This window comes from Sardina pilchardus, chromosome 15 (assembly GCF_963854185.1).
Source record: "Sardina pilchardus chromosome 15, fSarPil1.1, whole genome shotgun sequence".
Classification (NCBI taxonomy): Eukaryota; Metazoa; Chordata; class Actinopteri; order Clupeiformes; family Clupeidae; genus Sardina; species Sardina pilchardus.
In genome coordinates, this window is record NC_085008.1 from 33451978 (window position 1) to 33469157 (window position 17180).

Sequence of the window (17180 nt, forward strand, 5' to 3'; positions counted from 1 at the left end):
GCTATGCTAATAATGCTAACTATGTTAAAAATGCTAACAAGGTTGATTAGCTAACTTAGCTAATGATTTCTAGCAGTAATGCTAAAAATGCTAACTATGCTAGCAGTGCTAACTATGTTAACAATGCTAACCAGGTTGATTAGCTGACTTAGCTAATGATTTCTAGCAGTTATGTTAAAATGCTAACTATGCTAACTATGCTAGCAGTGCTTACTATGTTAACAATGCTAACCAGGTTGATTAGCTGACTTAGCTAATGATTTCTAGCAGTTATGCTAAAAATGCTAACAATGCTAACTATGTTAATCATGCTAACTAGCTAACTTGCTAGTGAGGACTTTTATTTTGAAACATTTGTTGCTAGGGTATCCATGGTGGCCGCTATCAGGAATAAAGAAGTAACTGCAGTAAAATTATGTTGGTTGCTATGGAAACTGTCATAAATGTTTAATTTTAATGGTTGCTATGTTGGTTGCTAGGTACATGAAGGTTTCATATAGTTGACTGGAGGCATAGTTGATGATAACTGACAGTTGGAATGGTTAAACAGTTAAATAGTTGAGTAGTTTCAATGGTTAAATTATTTAATAGTGTATTATTGCAGTGAGGACTTTTATTTTGAAACGGTTGTGGACAGAGGAAGTAGTGAAACAGGATCTGTAGTCTTAATGAGATTGTATGCTTAAAGCCTGAGAGAGAGAGAGAGCTGCTGCAGGTGGCCCTGGCCACCTGGCATAAGATTCTAATTGCCCTATTATGATGTCATAATGTAATGTTAAGTCTATGGGGAAATTTTAATAGTTTTTATTTAATAGTTCAAAAAGTATAAAAGTTACAAAGTTGAAAAATACATAGCTGAAGTCACCTAAGTAAGACCAACGCAGCGCAGTTTGAATGAAGTTTCTATGTTAAACGGTTGAAGCTGAATTGGACGCACAAAAAGCGTTAGAAGAATAATAACTAGAAATGCAATTCCAAGGAATTACCAGTGCATGAAAATGCAAAAAAATGTATATATGGCTACTAAGGTGTAGCTAGGGTAAACATGGTGGTTGCATAGTTTAAAGAGAGTTGATGGTGTTAAGGTAGACATTTTAAAGCTTAAACATTCCTGTTCTAACTTAACTAATGATTTCTAACAGGTATTCTAAAATGTTGACTATGCTAACAATGCTAACCAGGTTGATAAGTTAACTTAGCTGATGATTTCTAGCAGTAATGTTAAAAATGCTAACTATGCTAACATTGCTAACTATCTTAACAATGCTAACCATGTTGATTAGCTAACTTAGCTAATCATTTTAGCAGTTGTGTTAAAAATGCTAACTATGTTAATAATGCTAACAATGCTAACTATGCTAACAATGCTAACCAGGTTGATTGGCTAACTAAGCTAATCATTTTTAGCAGTTATGCTAAAAATGCTAACCATGCTAACAATGCTAACTTGCTAGTGAGGACTTTTATTTTGAAACAGTAGTTGCTAGGGTATCCAATCCATGGTGCCCACTATCAGGAATAAAGAAGTTACTGTAGTATAATCATGTTGGTTGCTATGGAAACTGTCAAAAACGCTTAGTTTTAATGGTTGCTATGTTGGTTGCTAGGTACATGGAGGTTTCATTTAGTTGACTGGAGGCATAGTTGATGATAACTGACAGTTGGAATGGTTGAACAGTTAAATAGTTGAGTAGTTTCAGTGGTTAAATGATTTAATAGTGTATTATTGCAGTGAGGACTTATATTTTGAAACAGTTGTGGAAAGAGGAAACAGTTAACAGGATATGTAGTCTTCACAGAGAGATTGTATGCTTAAAGCCTGGGAGAGAGAGGGCTGCTGCAGGTGGTGCTGGCCACCTGGCATAGTTAGCATTTTTAACATAACTGTTAGAAATGATTGGCTAAGTTAGCTAATCAACCTGGTTAGCATTGTTAGCATAGTGAACATTGTTAGCATGTTTAGCATAACTGCTAGAAATCATTAGTTCAGTTAGAACTGTAATGTTTAAGCTTTAAACTGTCTACCTTCACACTATCAGCTTTCTTTAAACTATGCAACCACCATGTTTACCCTAGCTACACCTTAGTAACTATATCTACTGTATCTATACATTTTTGCATTTTCATGCACTCATAATTTCCCTGGAATTACATTCTCTAGTTAAACTTCTTCTTCTAACGCTCGCAATTCAGCTTCAACCGTTTAACGTAAAAACTTCATTCAAACGTTGTTGCGTAGGTCCTGCTTATGCCATGTGTGCTTTGTATTTTTCAACTTTGTAACTTTTATACTTTTTGAACTATTAAATAAAAACTATTAACAATTTCCCCATAGACTTAACATTGCTCATTATGACATCACGGCAGCAATTAGAATGTTACCCCAGCTGGTCAGCCACCTGGGCATCAACTGTCAGTTTCTCTCAGGCTTTACAATCTCTCTGAAGACTACATATTCTGTTCCCCTGTATCCTCTGCGCACAACAGTATCAAAATAAGTCCTCCTAATTCCATCCAACTTTATATCCATTCATCTTCTTCAAACCATTCACTCATCCACCCATTCTAAACAGTCTGCCTATCAACATCAATTAGACGCTCTACATTCAACTTTTAAACAATCTACTCTGTCTCAGGCTGGCTCTCTTAAGAGTAGCCAGTTAAATTGATTACACCTGTATCTGTATCCACTACTCTCAGTAGAGAGCTGCGTCTCTCCATTCTACAAGAATATAAGGCACATTTCATCCAACATTCTATCCATTCATCTTCTTCAGACCATTCACTCATCCACCCATTAAACTGTCTATCAACATCTATTAAACAATCTGTCTATCAACATCCATTAAACTCTCTGTCTATCAACATTAATTAGACTATCTACATTCAACTTTTAAATTATTTACTCTGTCTCAGGCTTTAAGAGTACTCTGGCTCTCTTAAGACTAGCCAGTTAAATTGATTACACCTGTGTCAACTACTCTCAGAGAGCTGTATCAGTGTCTCTCTTAACAAGAATATAAGGCACATTCCATCCAACCTTCTATCCATTCATCTTCTTCAGACCATTCACTCATCCACCCATTAAACTGTCAATCAATATCTATTAAACAATCTGCCTATCAACATCCATTAAACATTCTGTCTATCAACATTAATTAGACTATCTACATACAACTTTTAAAGTATTTACTGTGGGTCCCTCTCAAGCAGCGTTTATATGTCCTCCCTCGCTCCTCGATCCTCAATGATCTACATAAAGAAAGATAGAAGAAGGGCTAGACTATCCCATTGTTGCCGCTCCATCATTCTTTATGTAGATCAGTGAGGAGCGAGAGAGGACGCGTAAACGCTATATGAGAGGCACCTTCTGTCTCAGGCTTTAAGCATACAATCTCATTAAGACTACAGATCCTGTTTCACTACTTCCTCTGTCCACAACTGTTTCTAAATAAAGGTCCTCACTGCAATAATACACTATTAAATCATTTAACCATTGAAACTACTCAACTATTGAACTGTTCAACCATTCCAACTGTCAGTTATCATCCACTATGCCTCCAGTCAACTACATGAAACCTCCATGTACCTAGCAACCAACATAGCAACCATTAAAATTAAGTGTTCATGACCGTTTCCATAGCAACCAACATGATCATACTGCAGTAACTTCTTGTTTCCTGATAGTGGCCACCATGGATACCCTAGCAACAAATGTTTCAAAATAAAAGTCCTCACTAGCAAGTTAGCTAGTTAGCATGGTTAGCATTGTTAGCATATTTAGCATTTTTAGCATAACTGCAAAAAATCATCAACTAAGTTAGCTAATCAACCTGGTTAGCATTGTTAGCAAATTTAGCATTGTTAGCATAGTTAGCATTTTTAGCATTACTGCTAGAAATCATCGGTTAAGTTAGCTAATCAACCTGGTTAGCATTGTTATTAAAGTTAGCATTGCTAGCATAATAATAATTTTTAGCGTAACTGCTAGAAATCATTAGCTAAGTTAGCTAATCAACATTTTAACATGAATAGAAATCATTAGTTAAGTTAGAACTGGAACGTTTCATCTTTAAACTGTCCACCTTCACACTATCAACTCTCTGTAAACTATGCAACCACCATGTTTACCCTAGCTACACCTTAGTAACCATATCTACATTATCTATCTATTTTTGCATTTTTCATGCACTGGTAATTCCTTGGAATTGCATTTCTAGTTTTTATTTAATAGTTCAAAAAGTATAAAAGTTACAAAGTTGAAAAGTCATAGCAACCCGATCTATTAGAATACCTACGTTACAGAGTTTGAATGAAGTTTCTAAGTTAAACGGTTGAAGAGAAATTGCGGTTAGAAAAATCGATCAGCGGAATAATAATAAGAAGCCTAGGAAGAACAGTACAGTGCATTTGCATGCACTGTAATGACCTATAATAATAAGAAAAAACCGGATAACAGTAGAGTGCATTTCCATGCACTCTAATAAGAATAAATCGGATAACAGTAGAGTGCATTTTCATGCACTCTAATAATTCGGATAACAGTAGAGTGCATTTTCATGCACTCTAATAAGAAGATGAAGTTGAAGAAGACTAGGAAGAACAGTACAGTGCATTTTCATGCACTGTAATAATAAGAAGTTGAAGCCTAGGAAGAACAGTACAGTGCATTTTCATGCACTGTAATTAATCTAAGGTTGCCTATCGAGTCTTTCAGGTTGAATTGAAGGCTATTTCCTTCTGATAGGCCTATAGGCGATTTTCTAAACCCATTTTCATTAATTTCAACAATGGTTTATTGAAACGTCGTTTGATTAATTTCGCCAGTCATCACCTTCATTTTAATGATTAAATGAGAGGGATATGCGGAGCATTTCTCTCCCTCTCCATTGACCAAAACGTTCCTGGCATCTCTGCTGGACTGACTGAGTTATAGGCTACGTCGCGTGAGAGAGCTGTGAGGTAGGCTGTAAAACATTCGAAAACTCTGCAACTGCAATCTGACATGCCGAGCGTCATGTCTCTTCTCCGCTTGTCACCAGCGCGGTGTCTTCGGGTTTTTCCGTGTTTTCCGGCATGAGCCGAACCTTCATGTTATTAGGGCGGTCTTATGTTGCCCCCTTGCATTTGCAGTTTTAATTACAAAGTCCCGAACCTTCGGGATTCCCGATGTGCAGCAAAGAAAGGAGCATTCTCAACCCGTACCATCTGTAGGTAACGTTGTTAGATAAGTGTCTAACAGATAGCAAGCTCATGTTAGTGTCACAAATAAATTAAATAAATAGCCGTAAAGAGGCATTCTCCCTTCACGCCAGTATCGAAACTGGGTTTTGCTGAAGTAGGCTGTCTTTATTACAAAAAATCATGCAACACGGTGTAACCTTAAATTTGCTGTCTCTGTCTCACATCAGGGACCAGTCCCCGGCCAGTCCACCACGGCTGAAGTGCCCTTGAGCAAGGCACCTAACCCCTCACTGCTCCCCGAGCGCCGCTGGTTGGGCAGGCAGCTCACTGCTCTGGCTTAGTGTGTGATTCACCTCACTGTGTGTGTGCTGTGTGTGTTCACTAATTCGGTTAAATTGGGTTAAATGCAGAGAAACTAATTTCCCTCACAGGATCAAAAAGTATATATTCTATTCTACATCTGAAGACAATTAATTGAGTTTCTAGTCGCAGTCTAGTCACAGGCCAGTCTCAGATTAGGATTTTTCAAAGACTGGTTCACTATTTACAAGACTGCTGCTAGATTCCTTCAAATTATTTCCATCGTGCACTAGGCTACACGTCATCATCGACAGGAACTCACATGATAGCCTACTCATATCAAAGTAATTTTTTCGCGTTTCTGCATAATTGTTTCATGTGTGATATCCCTAACAGATATAGAGCTGTTCTGTCACGTAGAATAATTAGACTAATAATTTATAAGAAATGAAATAAGAAATAATCATATAAGCTACAACTGTCGCCTATTTTGCCCCTTCCGGTTTCGTGTTGGAGCGAGGTCACTATTGGTTTTTAATGTTCACGCCAGTATTTGCATGAGCCACGACTGAAAAGACTTCTGATACTATCAAACATGTTTGATATTGTCGTAACGGTAAAACTAGGAAAAGACTGCCTCAGACGGACTTAAAACCGCTAAGATTGGCACCGCACACTAAACTAAAACAGAGATATAGCTCTCCGCCTTCTACAGGTTGAAACATGCCATGGCATTTTGGTCCAAGATGCTATTGGAATGCTGACGTAGTCCTGCACTTTTCTGGCAACTCTACGTCACCGTTACAAATTAGGAATGAAACGCTACAACACCTGCTGCCCTGATTAGCCTACCTGTGATAAGCAGGAGGTCAGGATTTGGAGGGTTAGCTTTTTTTTTTTTTTTTTTTTTTTTTTAAATTAGCCTGGGGTAGTCGCATGTGTTTTACTGGCCACCTTGCTATTTTATAGTTGTATCAGGTAGCTTAGTTGGCTTTACATTCTCCTATGTGGGCCCAACACATTTAGCCATTTGGAACAGAAGAACATATCAAGCATCAAGCATCACTCAACATAATAATGCAACGGAATACGTTACAAATTATACATTTTTGGGCATGTATTCTGTATTCTGTAACGGAATACGTTTTGAAAGTGTCCTTCCCAACACTGAACTCTGTGTATGTGTGTGTGTGTGTGTGTGTCTGTTGTCCACGTGTTTAGCGAGTATCTGTGACAGCCATGCGGAAAGCCTTGTTCATTGGTCTGAACCCCTCTCTGATCCTGTCCATTGTGGAGCCAGTGCATCCAACCCTCCTGAAGCCACAGAGGCTGAACATCATCATGACCTCAGCACCCCTGCATGATGACGGTATGTCATTGGTGTTATCCACAAACAATGTGCGTGTGTGTGAGCGTGTGTGGCCATTTCCTGTCCTGAGGCATTTATGTATGTGTGTTATTGCATTACCATTTGATACCGAAAAAATTCCGAAATGTCACAGGTCCGCACCGCAGGTGCTTGGTCCCGCCATCGCCGCTTGCGGCTATATTTATAGATGTTTTCTTAGATTCGAGACATAAACCTTAGACTCAGAAAAGACAGAAAAGAATCACAGAAGAGTTATCTTACCTTCTTGCTTGAAAAGTGGCATTAATCCCAAAACAGAATAACAGATGAAAGAATCGGACGTTGGTTTAAAATAGTCTTTTAGACTAGGAGGTGTTTGGTCGCTTCTAACTTCCATCTCTGTTTGGATCCCAATGAATGAACTGGGCTAGCTAAGTGCTATCAAAGTTGCGCCGGGCGCCAGAGCCAGTGAGTGCACGCATTGATACGTGAGAGGAATGTATCAACTTGTTTTACTTAAAGTAATAATGTAGTTTAATATGAAAAAACGATGAAGTGCCTTTAAGCACTTTTAAATGACAGCAAAAATGTGGCACAATACACCTTGTTGGTTATATGTAGATAGAAAAAAGGTAATCCGGAGGAAAAAGGTTATCCAATTTCGTGGTGAAAAAGAAAAAGAAAAAATATGTCACAGGTGCAAGACGTTCTCTCGAGCACAAAGTGTGACTCCCGTAGCGTCTTGGTGTCGAACGGAATCAAATTCTAACAACCACAAGTGACAAAGTAATTCGAAGTGTAAAGTGTAGAAAGAAGAGAAGCCCTGTTATTTAGTTCAACCCTTATTTACAGTTTTTCCTTTTTCCTCCCCTATACTTTCTTGGGGCGGATTTCTAGTTACGAAGTCACACTCTCCCGTAGGCCACCACCCAACCTTAAAACCTTCAACATTCCCACATTCTCCGTGTTACAAATCGGAGATGCATTGAAAACCTTTGGCATGATAAACACAACTTCTTTGTGTTACAGATCGGAGATAGCAGTTGGAAAACACTTGGCATAGGCTACGAAACTTGCGGCAAGACATGACAATGAAGACGGATATACATTCATTGGCCGCGTTTCCCAGATTCAATCTTTCTTAAGGACTAAAGAAGGCTCTTAAGAAGTAATGGCTAAGAAGGAGTGCTAAGATACGGGTGTTTCCCAGACACGTTCCTAACTGCCTTCTTAGGAGAACCCTAAAGGGATATTCAGCCATTTTTGGAAATACGCTCATTTTCCACCTCCCCTCGAGCAAAACAATCGATATTTACCTTGCTCCCGTTCATCCAGCCATTCTGTGAGTCTGGCGATACAACTTTTAGCTTCAGCCTAGCATAGATCATTGAATCGGATTAGACCATTAGCTTCTCGCCTGCTAGCTTCATGTTTAAAAGTGACTAAGATTTCTGGTAATTTTCCCATTTAAAACGTGTCTCCTCTCAAGTTAGACAGTGCAATAAGACCAACTGAAAATGAAACCTGGCGTTTTTCTAGGCTGATTTGACATGGAACTACACTCTCATCTGGCGTAATAATCAAGGCAACTTGCAAACGTACCATAGGCGCAGTGATATCGTACGCAGCATCTGAAAATAGTCCCCATAGACAACAAGCAGTAGTAGTGCCAGTAGTTTGCAAGTTGCCTTGATTATTACGCCAGATCGTCTCATATCAAACGCTAACCTCCGTGCACTTCACGGAAATGACGATCGTAACGTTTAAATATGTTTTTATTGGTGTCCTCAATTCCACCGTGACATGGTCGTACTGTGTCAAAACATGAACAGTTTATGTTGTAACTTGCTTGTACCTCTGTAAAGTGTGTTTTCCATCGCTGCTGCTTCAGATTTCTCTACCGCGATTTCTACGAGTTTGAAAATACTCCCTCCCCTTCTGTTATTTAGCCAAGATGGCGTCCGTTGAGGGCGAGAAGTGTCCTTACTTTACTCACAGTTCAACATACATAGGGCAGATTTATTTCTGATTAAAACGCTCACAGATTTGTTTAGAAGCTAAATAAATTGGATTGGTGACATAGCATGGCAAAAACCACTTGGTGTACGCCATGTGAAACTACCACAAGTAAATTAGAAAACATCACTGGAGTAAAAAAGCTCAGCTTTTCAAACAAAGATGAGACTCAAAGCTAAGGAGAGAAATCAGTGTCTGAAAACAAAGCTGTCACTCAAAAAAAATAAGCTAAACTTTCCAGATGAAAACAAGCACTAAAACTCCCCCAATCCGCCAGCTGTTGACAGTCAACTCGTGCAATTTTTTTCGACCTGTTGCTGGCTTAGCCTATATTTCCTACCTATGCATTTATTTATTTATGTATGTATGTATGTATGTATTTATTTTGTTTTCAAAAGGATGAAGCAAATATTCAAAGGGTCTACGTACTAGGGAGCAGGCACGGGTGGGGAGATCGGAGAGATTTGGGAGGATTTACGGTGGGCCGTTAACGTTTTGGGCCGGTGAGAATATCGTGAGCGTAAATATAGCCTATTGTTTCTGAAGATAATTTGCTTGCTAACCGGGCGGTCCGCAATAACTTCCTGCACCTGCAGCGAGACGCTGGTGCGCCTGGAGAGGGAGAAGCTGGTGGTGCAGGTGCTGCGGGGGATAGACAACCAACTCCAAAGACAAACTGCCCTGCAGGAAGAGATGGTCCGGATAAAGCAGGAGAGGTTGGAGCTGCTGCACCTCCGGGCTGAGGGCAAAATTGCAGCGGGTTGCTCTCTGGACATGCGGAGACACCAGAGTGATCAGCCGGGCAGCCGGTACTTTGCCTGGACAGCCCGGTCTGACAGCACGTCCAGTGGGAAGAAGTGCTGACTTACATTATGCATTAACGTAAACTGTTGCAGCCATGGTTTCTCACACCCGTGGACTTTGGCAAAGCCTTTATAAAGTAGCAGGTGAAGCCTGCCAGGTTCAGCTGAGTTAAATTCTGTTTCCTTGATATCTGTGAAATGCCACAGGGTTGTTGATGTTTTTTATATTATATGCAGATGTGTGGGAAAACTAAACGTGTAGGCTAATTCAATAATGTTTTTTTCTTCTCTACTATTAGCCTATGTTTCTTGCACCAGTGGTCCACATCTATGAGTGCATTTCAACATTGTTTTATTATTTCAAAAAGTGGAGGATATCAATTTCCCTGACAGGGCTATGATCACTGAGCATTTGATCGCTAAGAAGGCTGCTAAGAGTGGGTCCGCTCGATCTTACGTTTCCTTCTTAGTGAAAGATCTTCTTAAGCTAAGGGCGACTCTGGGAAACTGACAAAGAAATGTATATATTTATCATTATGAACTTCACTTGTGTGCGTCAAAGTTATAATCAACACTTTCTTTGTGTTCAGAGTTGTTATTCACAGAGTTGTTATTCATAACTTGTTATACACAGTTTCACTTGGGAGACTCACAGGAACACTATGCACCTGGTAAAGATAAGACATTTTAGGGAGTTAGGATGGAGCTCTCACTGAAGGTCATTCCTATGTGTTTGAACTGCTTGTTGAATAAAAGCACTGTCTTGTGTCCAAGAGCTCAGAGACGGTTTTGGAGAGGGGAGACTTCTCCTCTCTGGTCACTCTCTCCTCTTGGCGCCAGAGTAGTTAATGAAAATTATGCTACTTGTCTGTGGTTCTTGTGTCTTTAATATTGGAAAGATTTTCCTGACAGAAACACGTTCTTCTTTCACAGCGTTCTTAAGAACGCTCCAAAGAAGATCTTAACGTTCTTAACGTTAACGAGCTTCTTAACGAATCTGGGAAACGCGGCCAATATCAGTTTGTAGGTAGTTACATACAGTCGGTTCACAGTAAATCAAGGCATTACAGAGTGCAGCTAGCTAAAACTGACGTGCCAGTAGGCTACACTAGTCAAACTATGCCATAATGTTGACGCAAATAAGAAAGCATATTACTGTCAAATTACATGATTTTAGGACTATAAATTGAGATTAATCATAACTAGAACCGATTTGAAAGATATCTTACCTCAGTTTATCCAGCAGTATGGGTATCAGTTGATATAATCTTCTGTAGTGCAGACGGTGTCCGGCTGCCCCACGTCAAATGCACCGACTGAAGTGACATTATTTTTTCACGACACATCTTCAAGTATCCTAAAGATTTCGTGCCATGAACCTCTTAACCAATGATGTGAAATTGAAGCTGATGTTGTCAGGATTACGGGGAAGATTTCAGAAATAAAATCAGTCATTGGACAGCTGAAATATAACATGATTGGTCATTGTTAAAATGTTAACAAAATTAGTATGGGGCACATAAGGATTAATCAATTAAGATCAATTTTCAAAAGATGATATGTTTTATTCCTCTTTTTAGTCAGCTTTAGCATGGGTGTCTTATCTTACTACTCTATCAAGAGATGTGGAAAATGAATGAACACTAGTTTGATGTCACACACTAATGTGTGTGTGTGTGTGTGCCCACTTCCCACCCTGAATTGTCTGCCTGTATGTTTTTTTTGCAGTGCCATGCGATAGTGAACTCTGTCAATTTGGTTGGTACGTTCCCATGCCCATCGTAAATGGCTCAGTGGTCTACAGGGTGAAAGTCATGTCCAATGGTCAGGGCTTCATTGTTAAAATGTTAACAAAATTAGTATGGGGCACATAAGGATTAATCAATTAAGATCAATTTTCAAAAGATGATATGTTTTATTCCTCTTTTTAGTCAGCTTTAGCATGGGTGTCTTATCTTACTACTCTATCAAGAGATGTGGAAAATGAATGAACACTAGTTTGATGTCACACACTAATGTGTGTGTGTGTGTGTGCCCACTTCCCACCCTGAATTGTCTGCCTGTATGTTTTTTTTGCAGTGCCATGCGATAGTGAACTCTGTCAATTTGGTTGGTACGTTCCCATGCCCATCGTAAATGGCTCAGTGGTCTACAGGGTGAAAGTCATGTCCAATGGTCAGGGCTTTCATGTTCCTGAGAAAAGGTAAAAAAAAAAAAAGACTGTTGGCCTATACAGTGGGTACGGGTTGAGAATGCACCTTCTCCCGCGGGACTCCCGAAGAGATCCCGCAGGCTGTCAAGCCGATTTTTTTCGAGGCGAAGGCAATGTACCCAAACAACCACCAGGTGGCAGAAAGTTTCAACCCGCATTTCAACTCCATTTAATGATGAAGACCGCATATCTGTCAATAGTCGACTCCTTAAGCTCATTTAATCATAAAATGAAGGTGATGACTGGCGAAATTAATCAAACGACGTTTCAATAAACCATTGTTGAAATGAATGAAAATGGTTATAGAAAATCGCCTACAGCCTAACGCCGACACAGCTGATTCTTTGATTGATTCTAAGCTGTTTTGATGTAGGGGATGGGTAAACTGGCGCGCTACAAACATGCTACCAATCAAATGTAATATTAGTAGGACTAGCCTACTTAGACACTTTAGTCATAGGCAACGTTGCCATGTTAATTTGGGCTAGAAGTGCCTGCTTGTGGTGGCGCTCCTGTCCGCTGCTTCTCCCGAATTGTGTTTGGGAAATTTGACAACAATCAGCTTAAATGTCAAATCATATTTATTTCTCTTTGTCGCCATGGTTTGTGGGAAACACGGAGAAACGAGATGGTCAGTCCTCGTATTTTTTCTTCCCGTTTCGTTATAAGAAATATATAGGCTAAGTGATATAAGTTAAAGTCTTCTTCCGTATTGAACAGACGCTCGGCATGTCAGATTGCAGTTGCAGAGTTTTCGAATGTTTTACAACCCAGCTGGTATCCGCTGTTCATTCCGACATATCCCCACTCGGCGGTATTTAACTTTTTTTTTTTTTTTAAAACAAACGGTATTTAACAACGTGCCATTCCGACATGAGGTCATAATAGGCTATTAATGTCATAACTATTAGGCTATCATTAGGCTTACTATGCATGGCTGTAGGCAGCTATGAGGCCACTGAGATCTGGACCTCATCGGTTTTGAGAGCTGGAAATACATGTGTTTGCTAAATATCGGTATATTGCTGTGCATGTTGCGTTCGCGACTCGGGGAAGTGAAAGCAGTTCTGTATAGACATTGCAAGTTTTCATGGTGATCATCGGCGCAGCTGTAGCTGATTGTGAAAGCCGATTGGAAATACATAAGTTTAGAGCGAACGTTTCAACTATGTTTGCCATGGTAGACAAAAACACTCAAATAAAACAATAGCCTAAAAAATAACTGTAGTGGGTAATGGACATGGCTCTATATCCTAAATAATTGTCGAGGTTCGCCATTTGGTAATATGACCTATCCTTACTGACAATAATTTAGATTGAGCACAACAAGTTGCACGAAGGCAAAATACAGTCCTAAGCCTATTATATATAGCCTGGCCAATTATTGTAGATGTGCAAAACCAGCATTTGCGTGCGTGCTTGCCGGTGAGGTGTAGCCTACAAAAATGAGCATAACATCTGGTTATTAAAGTATGGCTGTAGGATATAGGCTACTGGTAAGAGAAGAGCTGGTTTAAAATTCAAGTGTAGTAAAAAAGTTTGTGCACATCCCTGGTCAAGGTGCAGAACAAGAGTAAATCATAAAAAATGGAAAAAGGTTCGCACGCTTGAAATCCTTCTTTTTTGATTTTATTTTCTTTTCTTTAGCACAAAGGAATGACGTTTCGACTGTGTGGTCTTCTTCAGATTAAAATTCAAGTAACGTGCGCTATTTAACCCCTCAAGACCGACTGTATTGCAGTCTGCTGACACAGCCAGGCGACGCTCCCAACGCATTCATTCGTTTTGGGCACGAATGAATGGGTTTGCCCTTAGTTTAAATGGAGGCCGGGGAGAGCGTGCGGCAGCTATTGTTATGTATGGAGCTGGCTTAACAAAGTTTTGTGCGTTATATATATATATATATATATATATAGAAAGAGAGAGAGAGAGAGAAAAAGAGAGAGAGAGAGAGAGAGAGATTCCTGCATGCTGCATTACCGTGACCCTTAGCCTTGTGGATGTATCTGTTTCGACCTCACTCTGACCGTCACTACGGTCTAAAAAGGAATGATCACCTTCGTTCTGCCTATCACCGAGACCATATGTCAAAATAGTCATGTCCATGACCTCCGGAAGCAGAACGACTTGCGTTAATAAATAGCAGAGAATGCTCCCGGGTCAGTCTCCTATCCCTGAACGCCTCAGAATGGTCCGAGCGACAAGGATAGTGACGGTCATCCCTCGGTCTCACAGATCCATAGTTACATTCGTAACCTACGTTTTTTCTCATTGGAATACACAGGGATTAAAGTTTTCCGGCACCATGCCGGAATTCCGGCGTGCGGCCATTGACTGCGTTCATTTTTTAAAATATTATTTATCTGTTAACGCCATTGAAAAACACGCAGCATTCGTTAAGCTGAATTTCCTTTCCCTGCTCTCCCTCTCTGTCACTCACGCGTCACGCGCCCTTTAATACACACACACACACACTCGGACACAGACACAGACTCCCCTTCGTGCATACCGCGTCTGTCTCCATAACGAGATCATCCCTGGAAGCTTGGTCGCACTGATGCACCTGACGCTGCGGGTGGAAGCGTAAGTTCTTCCGCAAATTTTGTAGACTATGCGTGCAACTTTACCAAACAGTATAGAAGTAAACGAATTTTCCTTGGCCCGCTCTCGTGCGCACTCAATGGACACCCGCCCCTCGACATGCACATTTAATCCAAAAAAACATTCACAATCGTGAACGCAATGACGCACAGAAGACGACTAGCTGAATTATTGTTAAATACGGTTAGCATCATTAGTAGGCTATGCTGCACACATCTGATTAAAACTCTGCATTCAAGTTGACTGACCATCTCAATCAGGGGCGTCACTAGGCATGTTTTACTGGGGCACGTGCCCCAGTAAGAATAAGCTGTGCCCCAGTAAATGTTTTTTAAAGAAAGTGCTGCTGCATGTCTTACATGTACACAAACGATGCAGAAAACAACGGCGACGGGCCTTTGCAGCGCAACCGGGATCGCAGAGGCAAGTCACGCATATCAGATGAAAGAGGAGAAAAAGAGCTTTCCATTGATACCAAATACATCGATCCTTCGGTGTTATACAAACAGATGAAGTGACAAACAAATAATAATGTCATACAGGGCTACCGTTACTCTCGTTTGATTTACTAAATGGACCCGCGATTAGACATGTGTACGCATGTAAGATGGAAAACGGAGACACGGAGCTATTCACAGATACCAAATACAACCTTCTAGGTTATAAAACAGACCAAGTGACAGCAAAATAATAACTTTAGCTCCACTTACCCCATGTTTTTGTGGGGTTGTTTTGTGGCATAGCCTGTGCATAATCCGATTTTGAGATCTAGCAAACTCCTGTAGCCTATGGCATCCAATTCGAGACACTTATTGCATCCAAATTTGTTTGACAAATAAACACTTTTTTTGCCTTTACTTTGTTCATTGCAATGTAGTAAAAAGTTATTATAGAGAATCATCATGTGTGCACGTCATGTGTGCTACGCGCAAACAAGTCAGGTCAGATCAGCTCTCACAAGTATGGAGCACAAAAAGTGTCAAAAGTCATTTTTCATCACTAAATAAAAATTGCCATTTAATTCTGTAAGGCACACACTACATATTTCTGTAAATTGCTCAGCCCCAAAGTAGGCTATCCCATCCACCATGGTTTTTATATTGCCATTTTCAGGACAGTCAGGCTTACACAAACATGAAAGTCATGTCGAGCTGTCAGCTTGCTGTGGTGAGATGCATGTCAAAATGTAAGAATTCGTATATTGTATGCTTTTTGCAATTTTATTATTTAAAAATCAAAATCAATGCAAGTAATAATACATGATATTGTGGCAGATCTGGGTAGCCCAGACTGTGCTGACAATATGTAGTATTTGTAACACACGTGGGGACACTGCAGTCCAACCAGCTAGCTAGAGTATGATAAACTAGCCAATATGCTACTTTGTTTACAATATTTTAGGCTTCAATCAAACAGCTGAATTTAAGAGGTGGAGTTGTAATGAATAGCAGGCTATACGCTGCATAAAGTTTGCTGTTATGAATATCAGAAATGTCAGTATACAGAATGTATAAATAATTACACGTGTGTGTGTCAGTGTGTGTGGGTGTGTGTGTGTGTGTGTGTGTGTGTGTGTGTGTGTGCTTTACGTCTTGTTAAAAAATCATTAAATAAATAAATTCACATTATATGAAAGCAAAGCGATAAAAAGTCAGACATGAGGCGACCACCACACATTGCCTTCTAATCTGTGGGAAAGAATGAATACCTTAACTTAAATGGTTGCAACTAAATCTTATTCTTCAAATGCCTGCCTTCCAATTTCACATATCCTTACAACATGACACCTTATGATTGTAGGTCAATTTGTAACCTGTCAAAGACAAAGATTAGCAGCAAAACTTGATATAAACATTTGATACAATTGTAGTGTGTTGGACTAGGCTACTATTGGCACCTATTGGCCTTTCTTGGTGTCCAACATCACAAACAAGGCCTGTGTCGTGTGCAAACACTCCAAAAAGTAAACCGGTTTCCAATCGATCGACCAACATAGTGTCGTATAGAGTCGCATGCACCAGTCTAAAAAAGTTCAGGCTCAGGATTTTTTTTTGCTTTAATCCCTGAATACAGCAGGATAGGATGCCTTTTATCTATCAAAAGCTGAGATTGTTGGAAGGACTAGTCTACTCAACAAACTTGTTTTTCGTTTCTGGGAGATCTCGTTATCGTTTTGGATTGTCGGATTTTATACTTATTGTAGGATGAACAAAGTCTATGGACTTGCTATATTAAATCCAGTAGCCTAATAATTAGGCTATGTGCCACGTCCGATTTTGCAAGTGGTGTAGTAGGCTACATTTAAAAATCGACAGCCGTCTGTGAGACTATCCATTTCATGAAGAGCAATTGTCTTGTGCGATCATTCCCCCTCCCCCACACTCGTCTAACCAGTTCACTACATTATAGCCTACCTATATGAGGCATTGAGGACGACTGCCTCCCTCCCCCTTCTCTCTCGACACACTTGAGCCCGACACTATGTAAATGTAAAAATGTGTGTGAGTGTGCGCTGAACCACGAATTCACATGTTAACTTTTCTTTTCAGCAGACATCGCAAACATAAAACAATCGCAAAACTGAGAAAATCTTTCATTTTTTTGATAAAACGATGCCTTTTGTCTTGATGGGTTCCGGAGAGATTCGTAGAGTGGGTTTTGAACCCCGGTCGCTGGCGTACGGTAGAGATGCTTCAACCAGTTGCGCCACAGCCCA

At 40.0% G+C, this 17180-nt stretch overlaps 2 protein-coding genes across 2 annotated transcripts in view; both read left to right on the plus strand.

Annotated features, from left to right (window-relative positions):
- The window catches only part of LOC134101637 (cation channel sperm-associated auxiliary subunit gamma-like), a 67600-nt gene extending 56075 nt beyond the window's left edge, over positions 1-11525 (plus strand). The window contains exons 5-6 of the mRNA XM_062555343.1: positions 6706-6853; positions 11380-11525. Of these exons, the coding sequence (XP_062411327.1) occupies positions 6706-6853; positions 11380-11525 (294 nt within the window). The remainder of the gene's footprint in view (positions 1-6705; positions 6854-11379) is intronic.
- Positions 11526-11735: 210 nt separating this feature from the next.
- The window catches only part of LOC134102296 (cation channel sperm-associated auxiliary subunit gamma-like), a 445552-nt gene continuing 440107 nt past the window's right edge, over positions 11736-17180 (plus strand). The window contains exon 1 of the mRNA XM_062556364.1: positions 11736-11854. Coding sequence (XP_062412348.1) covers positions 11775-11854 — 80 coding nt within the window. The 5' untranslated portion in view covers positions 11736-11774. The remainder of the gene's footprint in view (positions 11855-17180) is intronic.